Raw genomic sequence first — 15,397 nt, 5'->3', positions numbered from 1 at the left:
CTTCCGGCACAGCGGCAATTTCATCTGCATCTGTGGCGGCGGCAGGTGATGTGCAAGGCTCACAGCGGCATGACGTCCAACGAACCAAAGTACACAGCCACGACCCTCCTCCTCGCCAATAAGGGCTAATGCCTCACCAGGGATGAACTGTGGGCTCTACCTTATTTGCTTATTGTCACGCAAGGCAGATCTTTCGCGCGACAAGCTCGTTACGTTTTGCTGCTAACTTTGCGGCTAGTTGATCGGACCTGCACATATTGTAGGCAGGCGGCACAAAAGGTACATAAGCCGATTTCACCCAGTTCCTTCGTCCGCCTGGGAACTTGATCTTTAACAGCATCTGTTACGCACGACGTCACCACCGTTCCGCCTTCATCACAGAACTCGCCGCGCGGAACCAACCACTGCAATATGTCTTATCAAGGATATGGCCAGCCCTACGGCCGTAAGTAGCCTCCCCGATGGATTTTTTTTTTCCCGGTTGCAAAGTGGAAAACAGCTGTCTCCGGTCACACGCCTTTGCGCGATGGCGGCGACGCGCAATCCTTTGCTGGCCTCGCACCATGATCGCAATCTGACGCATCGCAGAACCGCCGCCTCCCCAGGGTTATGGCCAGTATCCTCCTCCTCAACAGGGCCAATATCCTCCTCCCCATGGACAATACCCGCCAGCTCAGCAAGGGCAATACGGCCAGTATCCTCCCCCTCAGCAAGGAGGATATTACCAGTCTCCCCCGCCCCCTCCAGGCCAGTATCCCCCACCACAAGCGCCTTACGGACAGCCGCCGCCTCAGCAATACGGGGCCCCTCCTCCTCAACACCAACAACCCTACGGAGCGCCTCCTCCAGGACAATATGGAGCGCCTCCTCCCCAACATGGGGCTCCTCCTCCGCAGCACGGAGGGCATTACGGTGCCCCTCCCCCGGCTCCATATGGAGCTCCCCCTGTACAGCCTACGCCGCCGTCTCCTGGCTATGGTGCCCCGCAGATCATTCAATGGGATGGTAACGCAGACGCCCAGGCTTTGCGCGGTGCCATGAAGGGCTTTGGAACGGATGAAAAGACGCTGATTAATGTCCTGTCACGGAAAGACCCTCTGCAGATTGATCTGATCCGATCAACCTATGAGCGCACGTTCAAGCGCAGGCTGGTAGAGGACATAAAGAGCGAGACAAGGAGTTGGTTCGAATTTGGTTTGGTGCAGCTCGCCCGTGGTCCGCTGCTGGCTGATATTCATAATCTATTCGATGCCATGGCTGGTCCGGGAACCAAGGAGGTCGTCATGAATGATATCCTATTGTCGAGATCCAACGCCGATCTGAAGGCTATCAAGAGCGCGTATCAGCACACATTCCGACGAAGCTTGGAGAGCGATGTCAAGGGCGAATTGAGCTTGAAGACGGAGAGACACTTCTTGATAGTCTTGGCTGCCAATAGGGCCGAGGACTCAGCACCAGTAAATCCACAGCAGGTGGAAGAGGACGTCATGAACATCTACAGGTCGACCGAGGGCAAGGTCGGCACTGACGAGATTCTGGTCTGCAGCATTCTGAGTACCAGAAACGACAACCAGATCCGAGCCATCGCCCATACCTACAGGCAAAAGTTCAACCGTGACCTGGATACCGTAATTCAGAGTGTAAGTACCCCTTTGCGTTTGTTTATTCTATTAACCTCTCCGTTGCTTTGAGCATGAGCTAATATTCCGTAGGAATTCTCTGGCCACATGAAAGATGCGCTCTTGTTTCAGCTTCGCCATGCTGTTGACAAATATATGCACGCTGCACAGCTTTTGGAGGACTCCATGGCTGGTTTGGGCACCAAAGATCACCTCCTCATCTCCCGAACCATCCGTTTCCACTGGGATCGGAACGAGCTTGCAAACGTCAAGGGAGCTTATTTGCATCGATACAAGAAGCCCCTGGCCGCCCGCATCAGAGGAGAGACATCTGGTGATTATCAGAAGTTGATGATTGCCTGCGTTGGAGAGTAAAATACTGTTTCCTAGACCTGCAGGTTCATTAATGGAAACAGTAACATGATTACGCCCTAATGGAAAGTTACACCTAGATTCTTTAATGATGGCTGGAGAGCATGAGGCGTTTGGAGGGCCTGTTTTACATTGTATCAACAAACCTTTGGCGAGGTACTATCGGGGTATCAAGTAGTACCTAGGGAAGTGGTAAAGTAGGTAGCCAATTCTACTGGGCTAGGTAGTATACCCAATAATATCAAAACAAGAATCATGAATCTAGACTTTGGTGCCTCCCAAGTGAAGGGCGTTTGATCCCGGAATAGGTATTTACCAACAGATGAATGAGCCCCCATTCGTTGGTACATGTAGCTAGTCATGGCATGGTCGTACAAGGTGAATCATTGAATATACCCAACACTAAGAAAAACAAAGTCACATCATCTGGTCATTTCCTTGGCAGTGAATCAGAGCTCGCCTGCCAAAGAGGGGCCGCCAGTATTTGCTCCTTCTCCATAGCTCTGTAGACAACGAAAGGGCAAGAAACCACCCGGCTCTTGTCCCATCATCTATATCATCTCGGCATGGATTGACTGGGTTGCACAGCCTGTTGGCAGCCAAAGCTGTTCAGAAGTCAAGTTAGTGAATAGAACTTGCTCGATTGCCGGATGTTCCCCCTCGCTCCCTCCCCCTCTCCGGAAGAAACAGATATAAACCATCTTTATGCGGCTCGTGAGCTTTTCCTCTTCTTTTGACAGAGTACTTGTACTCGGTGCATGTTGATGCAGGTATATTTCATCCATAAACACCATTTCAGCCCCGATCCCTACATCGTTATATCTGCACCCTCATTCAACTAGCTTTCATTATCAGTTCTGCGTCGAGATGAAAGCGGAAGAGGCTGAAGGCACCGCGGTGCCCCTAGCGAGCATTCCATCTGCGGGTCTCGTTACAACGGAAAACCTCCCCCCTGTCCATCCCAAATGGGGTCCGCAGGATACCCTCTGTACCAAGCTATTTGGGCCATGGGATAATCTGCCTTGCCACAATCACATCCAGGAGGGTCGACTCCTACGCGACTTGGACGATGTCATAGTTCTTTTTGAGACGCAGATCCACCACAGCGACGCCGGCTTCCGCGCCTGGCGAGAACGACACCAGCAAGCCATGGATGCTGGACTGGCTGAGATCCCCACATATCCGTACCTTCAGAGAGTCCGAAATGGCAAGCGCTCATGGAACAATGATGTGTGGGAGCAGCGGTACTTTTATCTCGTCTATCAACGCCAGCAAATTATCATGGAGCGCCTGTCTCGACTGCGAGCATTGCCTCGATATGCCCGAGAGGACTTCTTTGGCGCTTACCCTGCGCCTCACCGGGCGATGCTCAACAAACGCGGTAAGGGACGGTACACTCGGCCTCTTAAGCTGCGATGCGACTGGTGGAGGTCGGTGAATTTCCTCCTGGAGAGAGCATCTCTGAGGTGGGGAATGGACGCGGCAGCGCTCAAGGCTACCTTTTGGGCGGACGAATACACATCCAGCGTCAAGAAACAAGCACCAGAATGGGAGGACCCGGTCAAGGAAGAAGACCAAGCTGGGCGAGGCATTCGGAAGGACAAGATCGAGTCGCTTGAGGATGCTGTCGGACTGGCTGCGAACCTGGTTTCTGGAGCTTTGTGCTTTGCTCGCGGTTGATGGCTCTATGGGGAATGGTTTCTGGCTGTGCTCGCGGTCGGGGACTTTGCTGAGAAGGGTCTATTATTGACTGATGACATGCATTTGCAGCTATGCAAGAGTGAGGAGTTGAGAGTAAGCACGCACACAAGTATTCATAGCAAGTTAGCACCTATACAGCATGAAGAGGTTTCTACACAGCAGCAATGAATGAGCAATCAACATAGTATATACGAGTACGAAACTATAATACCTAAAAAGCGTATTGGAATAGTACCTAATGTACACCTTGCTGCATTATTACCATTGACGTACCTAGTAGGTATGTACCTAGGTAGTATTGCCAGCAAGTGCATACTAGGTACCTAGGTAGTATTGCCAGCAAGTGCATACTACCAGGTACCTAGGTAGTATTGCCAGCAAGTGCATACTACCTAGGTAGTATTATAGGTACCAGGTAGGTACCTTGTAGACGGGACGGGCTGACTCGTCCACCATACATGTAATTGTCCGATGACGAGTCGTGCTGCAACTCTGGGGAAGCGAAGACGAATGGAATAGTGCTGGTATATTCCCTAAACAGATACACTTTAGCTTTCTTATGTCAGACGGTAAACATTAATAAAGTAGTTGAGTAGGAAACCCCGTGGAGAATAAATTAATGAATTAGTAATCCGCAAGTCTCCTGCAGATGCTGTGACAGCATTCTATCTGAGTGTGGTTCGAGGTGGAGCTGAGTAATATTATACTATTAATACGATGTAGGATTTCGACCCAGCAAAGCGGGCATACATACTTAGTAGGTAGTATTATGTACTCCGTACTTGGGTGGTATTAAAAAGCAGCCTACCCAACTAGGTGCTGTAGTGTACAAGCAGGGGTTATTTGACTTTTTGTTTCTTGTCCTCCACCCATTCTTGACTCATATGGATTCACTCGTTCAATCACTACTGTAATTAATTCCAGTAAGGCGGGTTTTGTGCATCAACTCTCCTCTTCTCTGAGCCTTGCTGTAGGCAGGTACCTACTGCAGGTACTCATCACTACCTCTAACCAGCAATGGCGCGTTTGTCCGGTAGCTAGTTGGTACATTAGCAAAGCAATACCACTCGTTGTTGGTTCCATCGTATAAGTTCTCGTTCTATACGGTAAACCGAGTCTGCAATAGGGGGGCCTTAGCGCATAGCTCTAAGTGGGCCCGAGTTCATTAAAAAAGTGATAGATAGAGTCGATGCACATTGCGGCCTAGTTTCTCAGGCACTAATAGCTTATAAGGCCCACTCCTCTAAGCCTCTTTGTTTCCCTTTTATTTGATTAAATGCAAGAACCAGCGAATCCGCGATCTCTCTCGCTCTGTTCGTGGGCTGGCAATTCCGAGCGCATCCCTGCTCCGAACTAAAGGTGAACTTTGACAGAAGGTTAGCTTCTTTGAGCTGCATGCATAGGGTGAGTTAGCTATCTTTAGGTTCCGAGCAAGATTTCGTTATTTTAACAACAGTATCAGGCGACTAGTTTTTTTGTGCGTTGGTTGGGTGAATTTTCCAAAGACGTGCATAACAAGAGTTCCTCTTCTTCCTTCTTCCCTCCCCTTCTCTAGTTTCTTTTTCTTTGTCTCCCCCATTTATCTATCCCCCATGCGCGCCAACCATGGCGGCCTCTCCTCCACTTGTGACTTCGGATCTTCTCAATCCAGAAGCTTCAGCTGCGGCACGCTTCAACGAGACGCGTGAGGGCATCGCGTCCGTCATTTCAACCATCAGAGCCCAGATAGCAGACCAGCCAGCGGGAGCCATGGGGCCCGTGAGCCAGCCGCCCGCCGTGGCGAACGCTGTGACGGACAGCACCCCGCCAGTTCCTGTGCTCGGAAGGCCTGCAGGATCGTCGCCAAACGTTGTGCCTTCGCCCCTTGCGCGCAGTACGAGCGCATCTACTAGTGCCAGCAGCGGGTTAGCGGCTGAGCGAGGCGACTCAGTTGCTGTCCCGAATCACCATTATCAGCAGCATGTCGTCTCACCACCGCTGTCCGGGCCGGCAGCAGGTCAACCTGGCCAACCTGGCCGACGACCCGGTGCTGCGGCGACAAAGCCTGCTGCCAGCGAGGAAAAGGCCAGGGCCTACAAGACACTCATGGACATGGTGCAGAACACGGATGCCTCGGTAGTTCGACAGGTGGTTCGAGAAAACTGGCACAAGTGTCTGGTTGGGTCAGATTATCACTGTGGCTTTATAGTAAGTTGTGTGCGCCTTCTTCTGAGCCCACCAGCTGTGCTGTCATTTTCGTCTCATGCTATTCGAAACCCCGCTCTCTCTTCTTTTTCTCCCTTCCCTCTCTCTGTAACCTTGAGTCTGTTGCGCCTTTCTACTTCTACACGCGGATCTCTTTGTCAAATGTTACATTGCTCTTATGTTCCTCTTGCACTCTGTTATGGATGAACCACGCTCTAACGAATCCTCCAGGCAAATGCCGCAATCAGCTACTCCAATCCTACAGTCCTTAGCCGAACTATGCAAGAGCTTGGAGAAAAGGTGCTCAAGTCGTCAAAACGGGAGATCGCCAACCACTTTCGCGGCGAGGATCTTGACGAAATAGCAGACCTCATTGGTCCGAAACTCGGCATACAGTTCCAAGACAGGGTCATGGCCACGCGCTTGGAAACCATCGGCGCGCAAGATCTCATCAACGCCTTAGCCAGAGCTGAGCGCCTTGGCTACCACATCAATGACGTCGTCAAGAAGAAACCCGGCTCGGGAGGCGAAAGTGTTATCCCATCTATATCTGCTCTGCTTACTTCGCTACCACCAATGCCACCACACCAAATGCATGGCGGCGCCCCCCCACCTCCGATGCCACCGCATCTAGGTCCAGGACCCCCACAGCAGCCTGAGCTGCCACATCGAGCACCGCAAAGTCAACACCCTATCCCCATTATGCTAAATGGGAATATCACTTTCCAGTCACCTTCTACTCCTTCTCAGTCTCCAACGGCTGCAATCCCAGCTGTAAATGCTGCGAGCCAGCCGATTCCAAACCAAACAACCGGGATAATGTATTGTGCAACCTGCCATCGTCCTTGCAGCAGTGCAGATGCCCTTAGCTATGTAAGTGTGTTCCTTTCCCCAAACCATATGCCAAAGAAATGCTTTTATTCACAATCAATCAGCATTCGAAAAAGGCCAAGTGCCAAATCCCCAAGCCATCCGGGACAATTGGCGTAGATACGTGCGTTCATTGCGGCTCCCAATTTGAAAGCCCAGGCGGCCTCGCATATCACACAAAGAGCAATGTCTGTGGACAGCATAGCGAAGAGACCAGATTGCATGTCATGGAGCTATTAAGACAAAGAGAGGCATTACAGAAGATGGCCCCAAATCAGCCACCCAACAACCATGGAGCTCCCAATTATCATATGACGCCCGGCCAGGCACCCAATCCCGCGCCTGCTATCATCAAGTCAAGCGTAACCCCGAATCGGAGAACGATGAGCTCTGTGCCAAATGCAAGCCCCTCAGTCAACGACCCCTACGCAAAGCTTTCGCCAGATCAACGAATAAAGTTTAATGCAGAAATGAAATCAGTTGACGACTACTATCTTGGCTTAATGCGAGAAGCAGAGCAGTTGCGACCCGGGAAGCGTGAAGAGGAGTTGGCTAAGCTCAAGAATCGATACAATACGAAACAGAGCAATACCAGGAAGAAGTATGGAATCCGCCTCCGTGAGAGGCGTGCCAACGCAGATGTGGAGCGCTCTTGGAATGGTAGCTCACCCGATTATGCCCATTCTGCGAAGAAGGCCCGCATGGATGATGGGCACGCGAGGCAAGCTACGAATCAAGTTGGGGAATCGCCGCGTGCGAGAGTTCCCCTCTCTGAAATGGGAGGGCTATCGGCCTCCTCGGCTACTGCGGAACTGGTTGATCCTACAGCATCGTCGACGGGTTCTCGGCCACCAGCCCCAGCATATGGCCAAACAGCAGCACCTGTCCAAGGAGTTCCACATGGGACATACCAAGGGACACCTGATGATCCCATGCAGATTGATGACGATACTAGCACGGGCACGGGCACGGATTCTGACGTCGTGGACATCCCAGCCAGAATCAAGCCGGTTTGAGACAAGGGGGAATGCACTGGCCGAGAGCACCGATCATATGGGTGATGAGAAAACGTCGCTTTCATTTGTTGGCTTGTTACATAGGTGTGATATTGCTTCACCCGAGTCTTAATCGGGAGGAGGGGGTCCGAGACAGATCATTGGCATTTCGCAATCATTGCTTGGAAGCATTTTCAGCATCACCCATCACGTTTTTTATTTCTTGTTCTTTTTCTTTTTTTATATACCTCCATCCGGATATGGGGAGTTTGGCATCTTGATAAGGCATCTGCAGCGGCGCATGGGTTCTTTTGCATTGGTTTGCGTTACTTTGCTGCTCAGGCATGTGGTTTCGGTAAATCGTTTCAACAACCAAGGGACGGCATGGCGTTTTAGAAGTTGAGGCGGAAGGATTCATGGTGGAAACGCGAACACGTATCTGCATAAGATACTAATGTGGTTTGGAGAGCAATTTTGGGACAAAACCCCATTATGGACTAGAGGGCAAGGTAGACTACCAAACGCTCATAGCGTATGATATTTTGAATGAAAACAAAGTTCAACCTGCACGAGGTCTCGACTGAGGCTAGAAAGTTCTATGCCAGACTATAAGCGACGCCCACTTGATCGTAGCGTTAAGCATAATATTAGCGGCTTGATGCATGATGCATGCCACGAGTTTGCCGTGTTGACGTCTTACAGACAGGTGGACAAACGGCTTGTGGCTGGCTTCTGTTTTGGCATCGGATGCGTTTAAATCTAGAGGGAGGCTGCATCTGTGAGCACTGACGGGCTCGATCATGGCCGTGAATACATCAAGCATCATCAATCTGATGTAAGAAGTCCATGCCAATCAATCCATTAATAGCATCACCAGGTATCAACAACTCGAAGCTACTACGGGGTTGCCGTGGTGGGGTCGTGCAGCCGAAGCCTGCGGGGGTTTCAGCTGTAAGAAGGGGAAGCTTGGAACCCTCTAGAGGAGCTCTAGAAGGTCCTGGGGCTGATCCTCTTCGGGGCAGAAGGGCGCTAAAGTCGGAGCTCTTCAGCGGGTGGCTGACCCATAGCTAGCGGGCTCAGAGCCTTATGCAGCCGCTATGATGATGTCAAGTACTCATACATGTACCGGTACAAGCCTTGTCGTTTCGATGATGCCGATCACCTGCTCTCTGCAGGGACAGGCAGTGTATCTTCTCTTCCGCATCCTCTTTTATTCTCCCCCGTCATTTTATTTTCAGTCATACTGTGCTACATCATCCTGCTTGAACGCTCTGGAGGCGCCCACACGATCGGCCGCCTTCGGATGCCCGACTCTCCATAACTCCGGAGGCAAGCGAAAACGAAATGAGATGGTGGCCAGAGGCAAAAAATAGATTCGAGGGGGGATACGGAGCTACGGCAAGGCTGGCCCCCATCCAACGGTCTCTTGACATTTGTTAACCAATAGCTGCGCAGGTTTAAGATTGCATTGTTGCACGCACCTGGCTCTGCCTTATGCCTTGTGAAAGGCTACTTGTTCTTGGCCTCGAGAGAGACCCGAAACGGGCTGCCCTGATGCAAAACAAGGAGCAGGGGGGTTTGTGGAATACGAAGCAAGAGAGAGACGAACTGAACAAATAGAATCCGGCGCGGCGCCAACGTCGAGTCGAGTCGACTTGTGGGAAATGCCGCGTCGAGTCTGCCAAACGCACTGAAGAGTGGGAGCGGCGATCCAGACACTGGGCGGCATGGATGAGACCGCGCACACGCCAACCGGTGCCTCTGGCTTCCCTAGCGGCAACGGCCCTCTGCGTTTGAGGTCTGTTGAAACAGATGGAGCCCGCAAGGACGATGCTCAGCTCCTAGGACCAGTGGAGGATCACGCGGATCTCACCATGCCTTGTCGCCCCCAAATCGGGCACCCACGCCCTGTGTGACCAATATTGCAATACATCGTGCCCGGCTGGTAATTACCTAGATTCAGTAGCAAGGCCGTTTAAGCCTTGCTAACAAACTGCCGCGACTAATGGTCAGCCTGACGCCGACCTAAGCTGGAGATTCCCAAACCGGGGGCAAGGCCAGACAAGGCCAGCCTGTGTCGACTTGCTCACGGACGCACACAGGCGCACGCACGCACACACGTACTCGTATACACATTCGCTGCCACCCCTGGAGGGGGTCACCATCTTCTCAGCACTGTTACCGTTACACGATGGCCCTGCCGTTTGGTATACTCGGGAGGTGTAGGGCATTGACGGCCATCACCGAAATATGTCGTCTGTTTTCGACACTGGGCATATATAGTGTTTCATACAATCCGCCTGTCATCTGATGCGTATTTTCATGAGACATGTGTCGATGCTCGTGTTTGACGACTTGTTTGCGCCTGATCTGTTTATAGTCGCCCTCACCAAGCCGCAGCATTGCATCGCTTCCTCTCGCTTCGACTCGATATATTTAATAAAACGTTCCCACCCACACCAGTGCGAGCTCGGAACGAGCTTACTGCTGCTTATTGGATTGTACCCCCCCCCCTTTCAGCACCTCTGATCTTTCGCTCTTTTTTTCTCTTCGCCTTTGCATTGAGGCATCTGCACTGCCATCCACAACAATATTCAGTCTTCTACTAATCAACCTGACCCCGTTACATCGAGGCCACCCCGAAAAAATATCATGTACGGTACCTTGAGACCGGATTCGACCAATCGGCGGATCTCGACTATAAGCCGGGAGACCCTCGACAAGGAATTACCACCGACGCCCGAACCAGAGCCAGATAATTCTGGACTGACCACTATCCTCATTGGGCCCAAGAAGCGCCGTTTCAAAGTCAACTGCCAGCTACTCTGCGATGTCTCTCCGTTTTTCCAAGAGCGTATTGAAGATCCTTTCCATTCACAAACAGTCTCATTATGGCTTCCTAGCGAATCGCCTGCCATGTTTGGTCTGTTCGTCGAGTGGGTACACTCTCCAGAAACCTTTCACGAATACCTTGAAGACGTCATCGGTTCAGCACAGAAGAAGGGTGAGAAGGAGTCCCTCGATATTCACTGGGCAATCATTCATCTCCACCTCTTTGCCTCACAGCTCTCTCTCGGCTATCTACAGGATGCTTCCATAGATGCCATCCAAGACCTTTATCTCAAATACGATTGGGACGTCCCCCCAAAGTTGGTTGCCTACCTTTACACCGAATGCGAAATAGGGCCGTCGATACGCCTTCGTCGATGGGCCGTTGCTATGGTTGCCTTTTGCCTGGCTGTAGGCGGGCAGCCCAAGTTTTCGGGTCAAGATTTGACAACATCCTATCCCCAGCAATTCAATGCGCTTTTCCAGTCACTACCCGAATTCGCCGCCGACTACGCTCAACACATGGAAAACATGAAGGAGTCCGGCCACGACGTCCAGCTCAAGAACCCACAGCTCCGCATCTCAGCCAACCAGCTGGGCAACAACAGACGGCTGTTTGGCTTTCGGGAGTGTTCCTTCCATTCGCATAGGTCTGCCGTTGGCGAAGGCCATTGTCCTCATGCCATGGACAGGGCACCAAGCAGAGCGATGAGCGCGCCGGATCTCCCAAGGCCTAGATGGAGGCATAAGCGCCAAGATAGCAGCAGCAATGCGCCAAGGTCTCTATTCTCACGAAACAGCGGCAGAGACGACGAGGAGAAATTGCCAAGCATACCACACTCGATAGCGAGCTCGATAATGTCAAAGTTTTCCTGATACGCGTGCACAAAGTGAAGCAATAGTACTAGCTATACATGGATTATTTCGCATCGACTTTTGGGGGTTGTTTTTTCCCCTCCTTCTGCATGGGGTGCAACGTACCATTCGCCTATACAAGGGCGCCGGCTCAATGGGGAGTTGACTCTGAAACAATTCGGCACTTCAGGTTTCAGATGATTGGGTGGATCGGCAGTCATGGTGCCATTGAACAGGTCATATTAAGGCAAGGCTCAGCTGAGGTTTATTTTTGTTTTATGCGCCTAGCGAATCGGAGACTTTGATGCGGGCTAGCTTTGAGGCTGCGAGGGTGGGAAAGGCGATTTCAAACGACTTGTTTTTTGGGAGGGATTTCTGGAATTATGAGCATATGGGGGAGTTTTATATATCACGGGAGTAATAATGGGTGGATTTATGAAACAATGATGGGTTTGGGGTTTTTACGCTTTCATGTTGAAAATATTATATATCCTATAGACGCTTTAGAGAGATTTAATGATCGCAAGTTGGTACAATTGGTACTATTTATATACTTTCATCGCGGTTTTTTTTTTTTTGTTTACTGCGTTTCACCATGGCGATTAGGTACTTGTTGAAAAAAGAAGTACTTTTTCTCATTTTTTTTGGAACATGCTATATCATATATCATCAAGCCTGAAAGCTAAAAAGAAGAAGAGAAAAAAATTGCCAGACTCAGCTCAAAAGGCTGTATAAACCTCCCTCGCGAGAAAAAACAGTGAAAATAAATAAGAGTAAACACCAGCTAGCCCTCCCCTTGAAGGGATAAACCTGCCATGTACATGATAATCCTCATCGCCCCTAGTCCGTTTTTCCATCAAAATCAAGTAAATGAAGATTTGACATTAAACACCGGGAATGAGTTGAAAAAAAAAAAAAAAAGGTCAAAAGAAACGAAGTAGAAAAGAGGTGGGACACAAAATACGTCCCCCGGTCGCTTTGCAAATGAACTCAAATTCAGCAGCAAAATAAAGAATAAAGAAGAAGAAAGGACAAAAATAGCAAGAAAAAATTCCAACACTTTTGTGGGGGTGGGAGACTGCTCCGTACTGTTTCACATCGGGTTTCAGTATCCCGTCATTCAATCATAACGTCATTCCATGGAAGCAATTTCGGAGAAATAAAAAAAGGCGCTCGGATCCGAAAAAGGACAACTTCCTCCAATGGGGCGGGGGCTTCATATCAATAAAAGAAAGCATTTTGATTCGTCAAGGAGTGAGTTCGTTAAGTGAGCGTGTGGTATATTTTCGTTGTAGATGGTCGCCCTTGTTGAAAAAGGGGGTTGTTGCTTGAGATGTAAACAAAACAGATTTGCGGGATATCGGTACTCTGATATATACCGGTTGATATATATCGGGTATCACAAGGAAAATAAAAGACGTATTCCAAGAGGGGGAAAAAAAAAAGAATAGTGAGAGACAAAGACAGATGATGGTCCGAAAAGAGAGAAGAAAAAGCAATTTCGTTGCCGTCTAAGTGGACATGCGGTGTGATCTTGAGCGAAAAGGCCCAAGTTGCAAATCGTATATTGTGCGGGACATAGGTCGTTGATATAGCGTTGAGAGTATCGTAAAACAAAAAAGGATTCTTGATTCGATGAATCGAAGACCGTTCAAGGTATTAAATATCCCGTATATAATATGAGGGGGGAACCGGAAGAAGAAGCAACAAAGTTAGGCGGGCGATTGAGACCGCCGGCGAGGGTGGTCGCGGCGGCGAAAGTCCTTGAGCCGCTCGTCAATGTATGCGAGACGGCTTCGTAAAGACGACTTTGGAGACGTGCTTTCAGACTCGATGGGCTGCTGAACAGTAGCAAACGGCCTACGAATGATGCTAAAGTCGATGGTGGAGATGCTTGCCGACCGCCGGCCCGGGAAGGAGAAGCTCGCCTTGGCTGCGGAGAACGGAGAGCCGAGTCTAACGGGCGCACCGGCGAGAGGAGGAGCAAGGCTCGGACCTAGGCTTGGAGCTCCTTGAGGTGCATTTGAGGCCGCGTCGAGTTTCTCAGCTTCGGGACAAGAGGAAGATGATGGGGGCGGGGAGGCGGCACGAGGATGAGATGCCTCAAAGAGCTCTTGCAAGTTGGTCCGGGGAATGAAAAGTGCATCCCGTTGGGTCGAAGCGGTGGAGCTGAACTCGGCCGAGGGCGTGGCTTGAGTCGAAGCCCCATCGTTGGATGGATCAACCCAAAAGTCCGAGCCGAGACTAGGACGCTTCCTCCTGGGTTCGACGGCAACAGACTGCTTGGATCTGCGCTTCTGATTGCTGCCCCGGCTGTTGCTGAGCCTAGCCGGCGAGCCCAGGCTACGCCTTCGAGTCCCCACAGAACTGCTTATTGGGCCCTGTGGCTCCAAGCTCATGCCAAAGCTGTCTGCAAGCGAATTGGAAGCGCTGGGACCGTAGCTTCTAGCGACGAAAGGGGAACCCAGCCGGGTAATGTCCGCACCGGCAGCTCCCGAGCCTGGCGCAGGGGCAGCGGCGTCTATCAATGTTGGCGGTGCGAAAAGCTCCATGGATGGCTGATCTTGAGATCCGGTAAGCTGAGCCAATGGTCCATGAGGCTGCATCGATTCGCACGTGCTGACCGCCAGGGACAGGGCCATGTCATTTCCAGAGAAAGCGGACTGAGAGCGGCTTGGTGCCATTCGGCGGTTCCAGACGCGATTGGCTGTCCTGCCGAAAGGCGTAGGATTGCGGCCCATGTAGCGATGATTGCGTGCAGCACTGGTCGCGCTGGCCTTGCAGAGCTCTCGCAGATGAGCACGAGTCGCTGCGCAGCTGTGCGGCCACTGCACGTAAGACGTCGGCGCCGCTTCAACGGTGGGTGTCGCACTTCCGCTATGATCGGCCTGCTGCGACTTGGGGCCTTTCCAACTCCGCTTTGCTTCCCTGGCGACGCGCATACATACTCCGTGAGGAGGAATGCCACTCTTGGGGATGTGAAACGGAGTGACGTGGGGATCTTGTAGATAGGTCATGTAGACGGACCAGAGGTGTTGGCTCATTGATCTGGTCCAAGGGGCTTTGCGCGAGCGCCTGCTAGAGGCGGTAGGAGCGCGAATGGGTTTGATGGTTTTGCTGCCGTCTTCTATTGACGAGGGACCGAGCTGGTCGATGTCGTCGGCATCAATGCTGTACTGACTCAGGTTGTCTGAATTCAGCGAATAGCGGCTAAAGAGCGAGCTGCTTGTCTGTGTCGACTGCGCCGTTGACGGCCGACTGTCGCATTCTGGGCTCGACTCAAGGCTGCTATAGGCCTGGTCAAGCGACCAGTTGGGAAATCGCTTTGGTGATAGAGAGGGGATAGCGTGAGGAGCGGGAGTCTTGGGAGGTGAAGAGGTCCTTCCGCGAGGCAAGTCGCCGTCGTCGGGGAATAAGTGATAAGGGTTGAATTGAGGGAAGCTGGTGCTGAGCGTATCCACCATGTCTTCGTCGAGGAGACGAGGCTCTTCGATGCTTGGAATGGGTACGTCTGCTGTCGCGACGGACGCGAGGAATTGCTGGGTGGGAGCCTTAAGGTTGGACGAGGGAGCACGTCGCCTAAGTCGAAATCGCGGTCGCGGAGGAGAAGGGGGCCGAATGTCAGTCGTCGCGAAGGGCTCTGGGGTTTTAGGACCTCGAGCAGCCTTGCGAGACCCCCGTGTCCTGGGCGCCATGAGAGATTGCAAGGGAGGCATTGCGGGAGTTGGCGTGTAGGGATGCGAGCACGAGGAGCGTTTGAAAAGGGAGGAGAGGCAGCGCTAAATGTACGATGCCGCGCGCACACCAACTGAGTCAATAATGCTGCGAAGCGTAATTGTGATGTCTTGAAAGGTTGGAATGGCGCCTTGTTGCAAGTTTCGCTTTGTTTTGTTTTGTTTTGTTTTGTTTTGTCCAATGTTTTCTTTCTAATTCTGTCTCTGTTTCTTTTGTTCCTCCTTTAATTGTCCTGCG

General features: G+C 51.4%; 5 protein-coding genes across 5 annotated transcripts; 4 read left to right on the top strand and 1 right to left on the bottom strand.

Moving 5' to 3' along the window:
- Positions 1 to 348: 348 nt before the first annotated feature.
- On the top strand, positions 349 to 2,254 carry TRIVIDRAFT_88587 (uncharacterized protein; the record flags this gene model as incomplete). Its single annotated transcript, XM_014096525.1, has 3 exons — positions 349 to 445; positions 589 to 1,640; positions 1,713 to 2,254. The coding sequence occupies 3 exons, from the start codon at positions 412 to 414 to the stop codon at positions 1,992 to 1,994; spliced, it is 1,368 nt and encodes a 455-aa protein (XP_013952000.1).
- A 604-nt stretch (positions 2,255 to 2,858) lies between these two features.
- TRIVIDRAFT_66401 (uncharacterized protein) lies at positions 2,859 to 4,272 on the top strand (the record flags this gene model as incomplete). Its single annotated transcript, XM_014096209.1, has 5 exons — positions 2,859 to 3,638; positions 3,762 to 3,785; positions 3,912 to 3,972; positions 4,020 to 4,047; positions 4,242 to 4,272. The coding sequence occupies 5 exons, from the start codon at positions 2,859 to 2,861 to the stop codon at positions 4,270 to 4,272; spliced, it is 924 nt and encodes a 307-aa protein (XP_013951684.1).
- Positions 4,273 to 5,750: 1,478 nt separating this feature from the next.
- On the top strand, positions 5,751 to 8,309 carry TRIVIDRAFT_173145 (uncharacterized protein; the record flags this gene model as incomplete). Its single annotated transcript, XM_014096208.1, has 4 exons — positions 5,751 to 5,879; positions 6,108 to 6,604; positions 6,665 to 6,749; positions 6,812 to 8,309. The coding sequence occupies 4 exons, from the start codon at positions 5,778 to 5,780 to the stop codon at positions 7,760 to 7,762; spliced, it is 1,635 nt and encodes a 544-aa protein (XP_013951683.1).
- A 2,084-nt stretch (positions 8,310 to 10,393) lies between these two features.
- On the top strand, positions 10,394 to 11,942 carry TRIVIDRAFT_194696 (uncharacterized protein; the record flags this gene model as incomplete). Its single annotated transcript, XM_014096207.1, has 2 exons — positions 10,394 to 11,349; positions 11,924 to 11,942. 2 exons carry the CDS (start codon positions 10,394 to 10,396, stop codon positions 11,940 to 11,942), a joined length of 975 nt encoding a protein of 324 aa, XP_013951682.1.
- A 1,195-nt stretch (positions 11,943 to 13,137) lies between these two features.
- Positions 13,138 to 15,141, bottom strand: TRIVIDRAFT_43320 (uncharacterized protein; the record flags this gene model as incomplete). Its single annotated transcript, XM_014096206.1, has 2 exons — positions 13,138 to 13,433; positions 13,515 to 15,141. The coding sequence occupies 2 exons, from the start codon at positions 15,139 to 15,141 to the stop codon at positions 13,138 to 13,140; spliced, it is 1,923 nt and encodes a 640-aa protein (XP_013951681.1).
- Positions 15,142 to 15,397: the final 256 nt, after the last annotated feature.

The sequence above is a fragment of the Trichoderma virens genome, assembly GCF_000170995.1.
Source record: "Trichoderma virens Gv29-8 chromosome Unknown TRIVIscaffold_88, whole genome shotgun sequence".
Lineage (NCBI taxonomy): Eukaryota > Fungi > Ascomycota > Sordariomycetes > Hypocreales > Hypocreaceae > Trichoderma > Trichoderma virens.
Note: the sequence above shows the minus strand (reverse complement) of the source record. Positions and strands in the feature narration are given on the sequence as shown.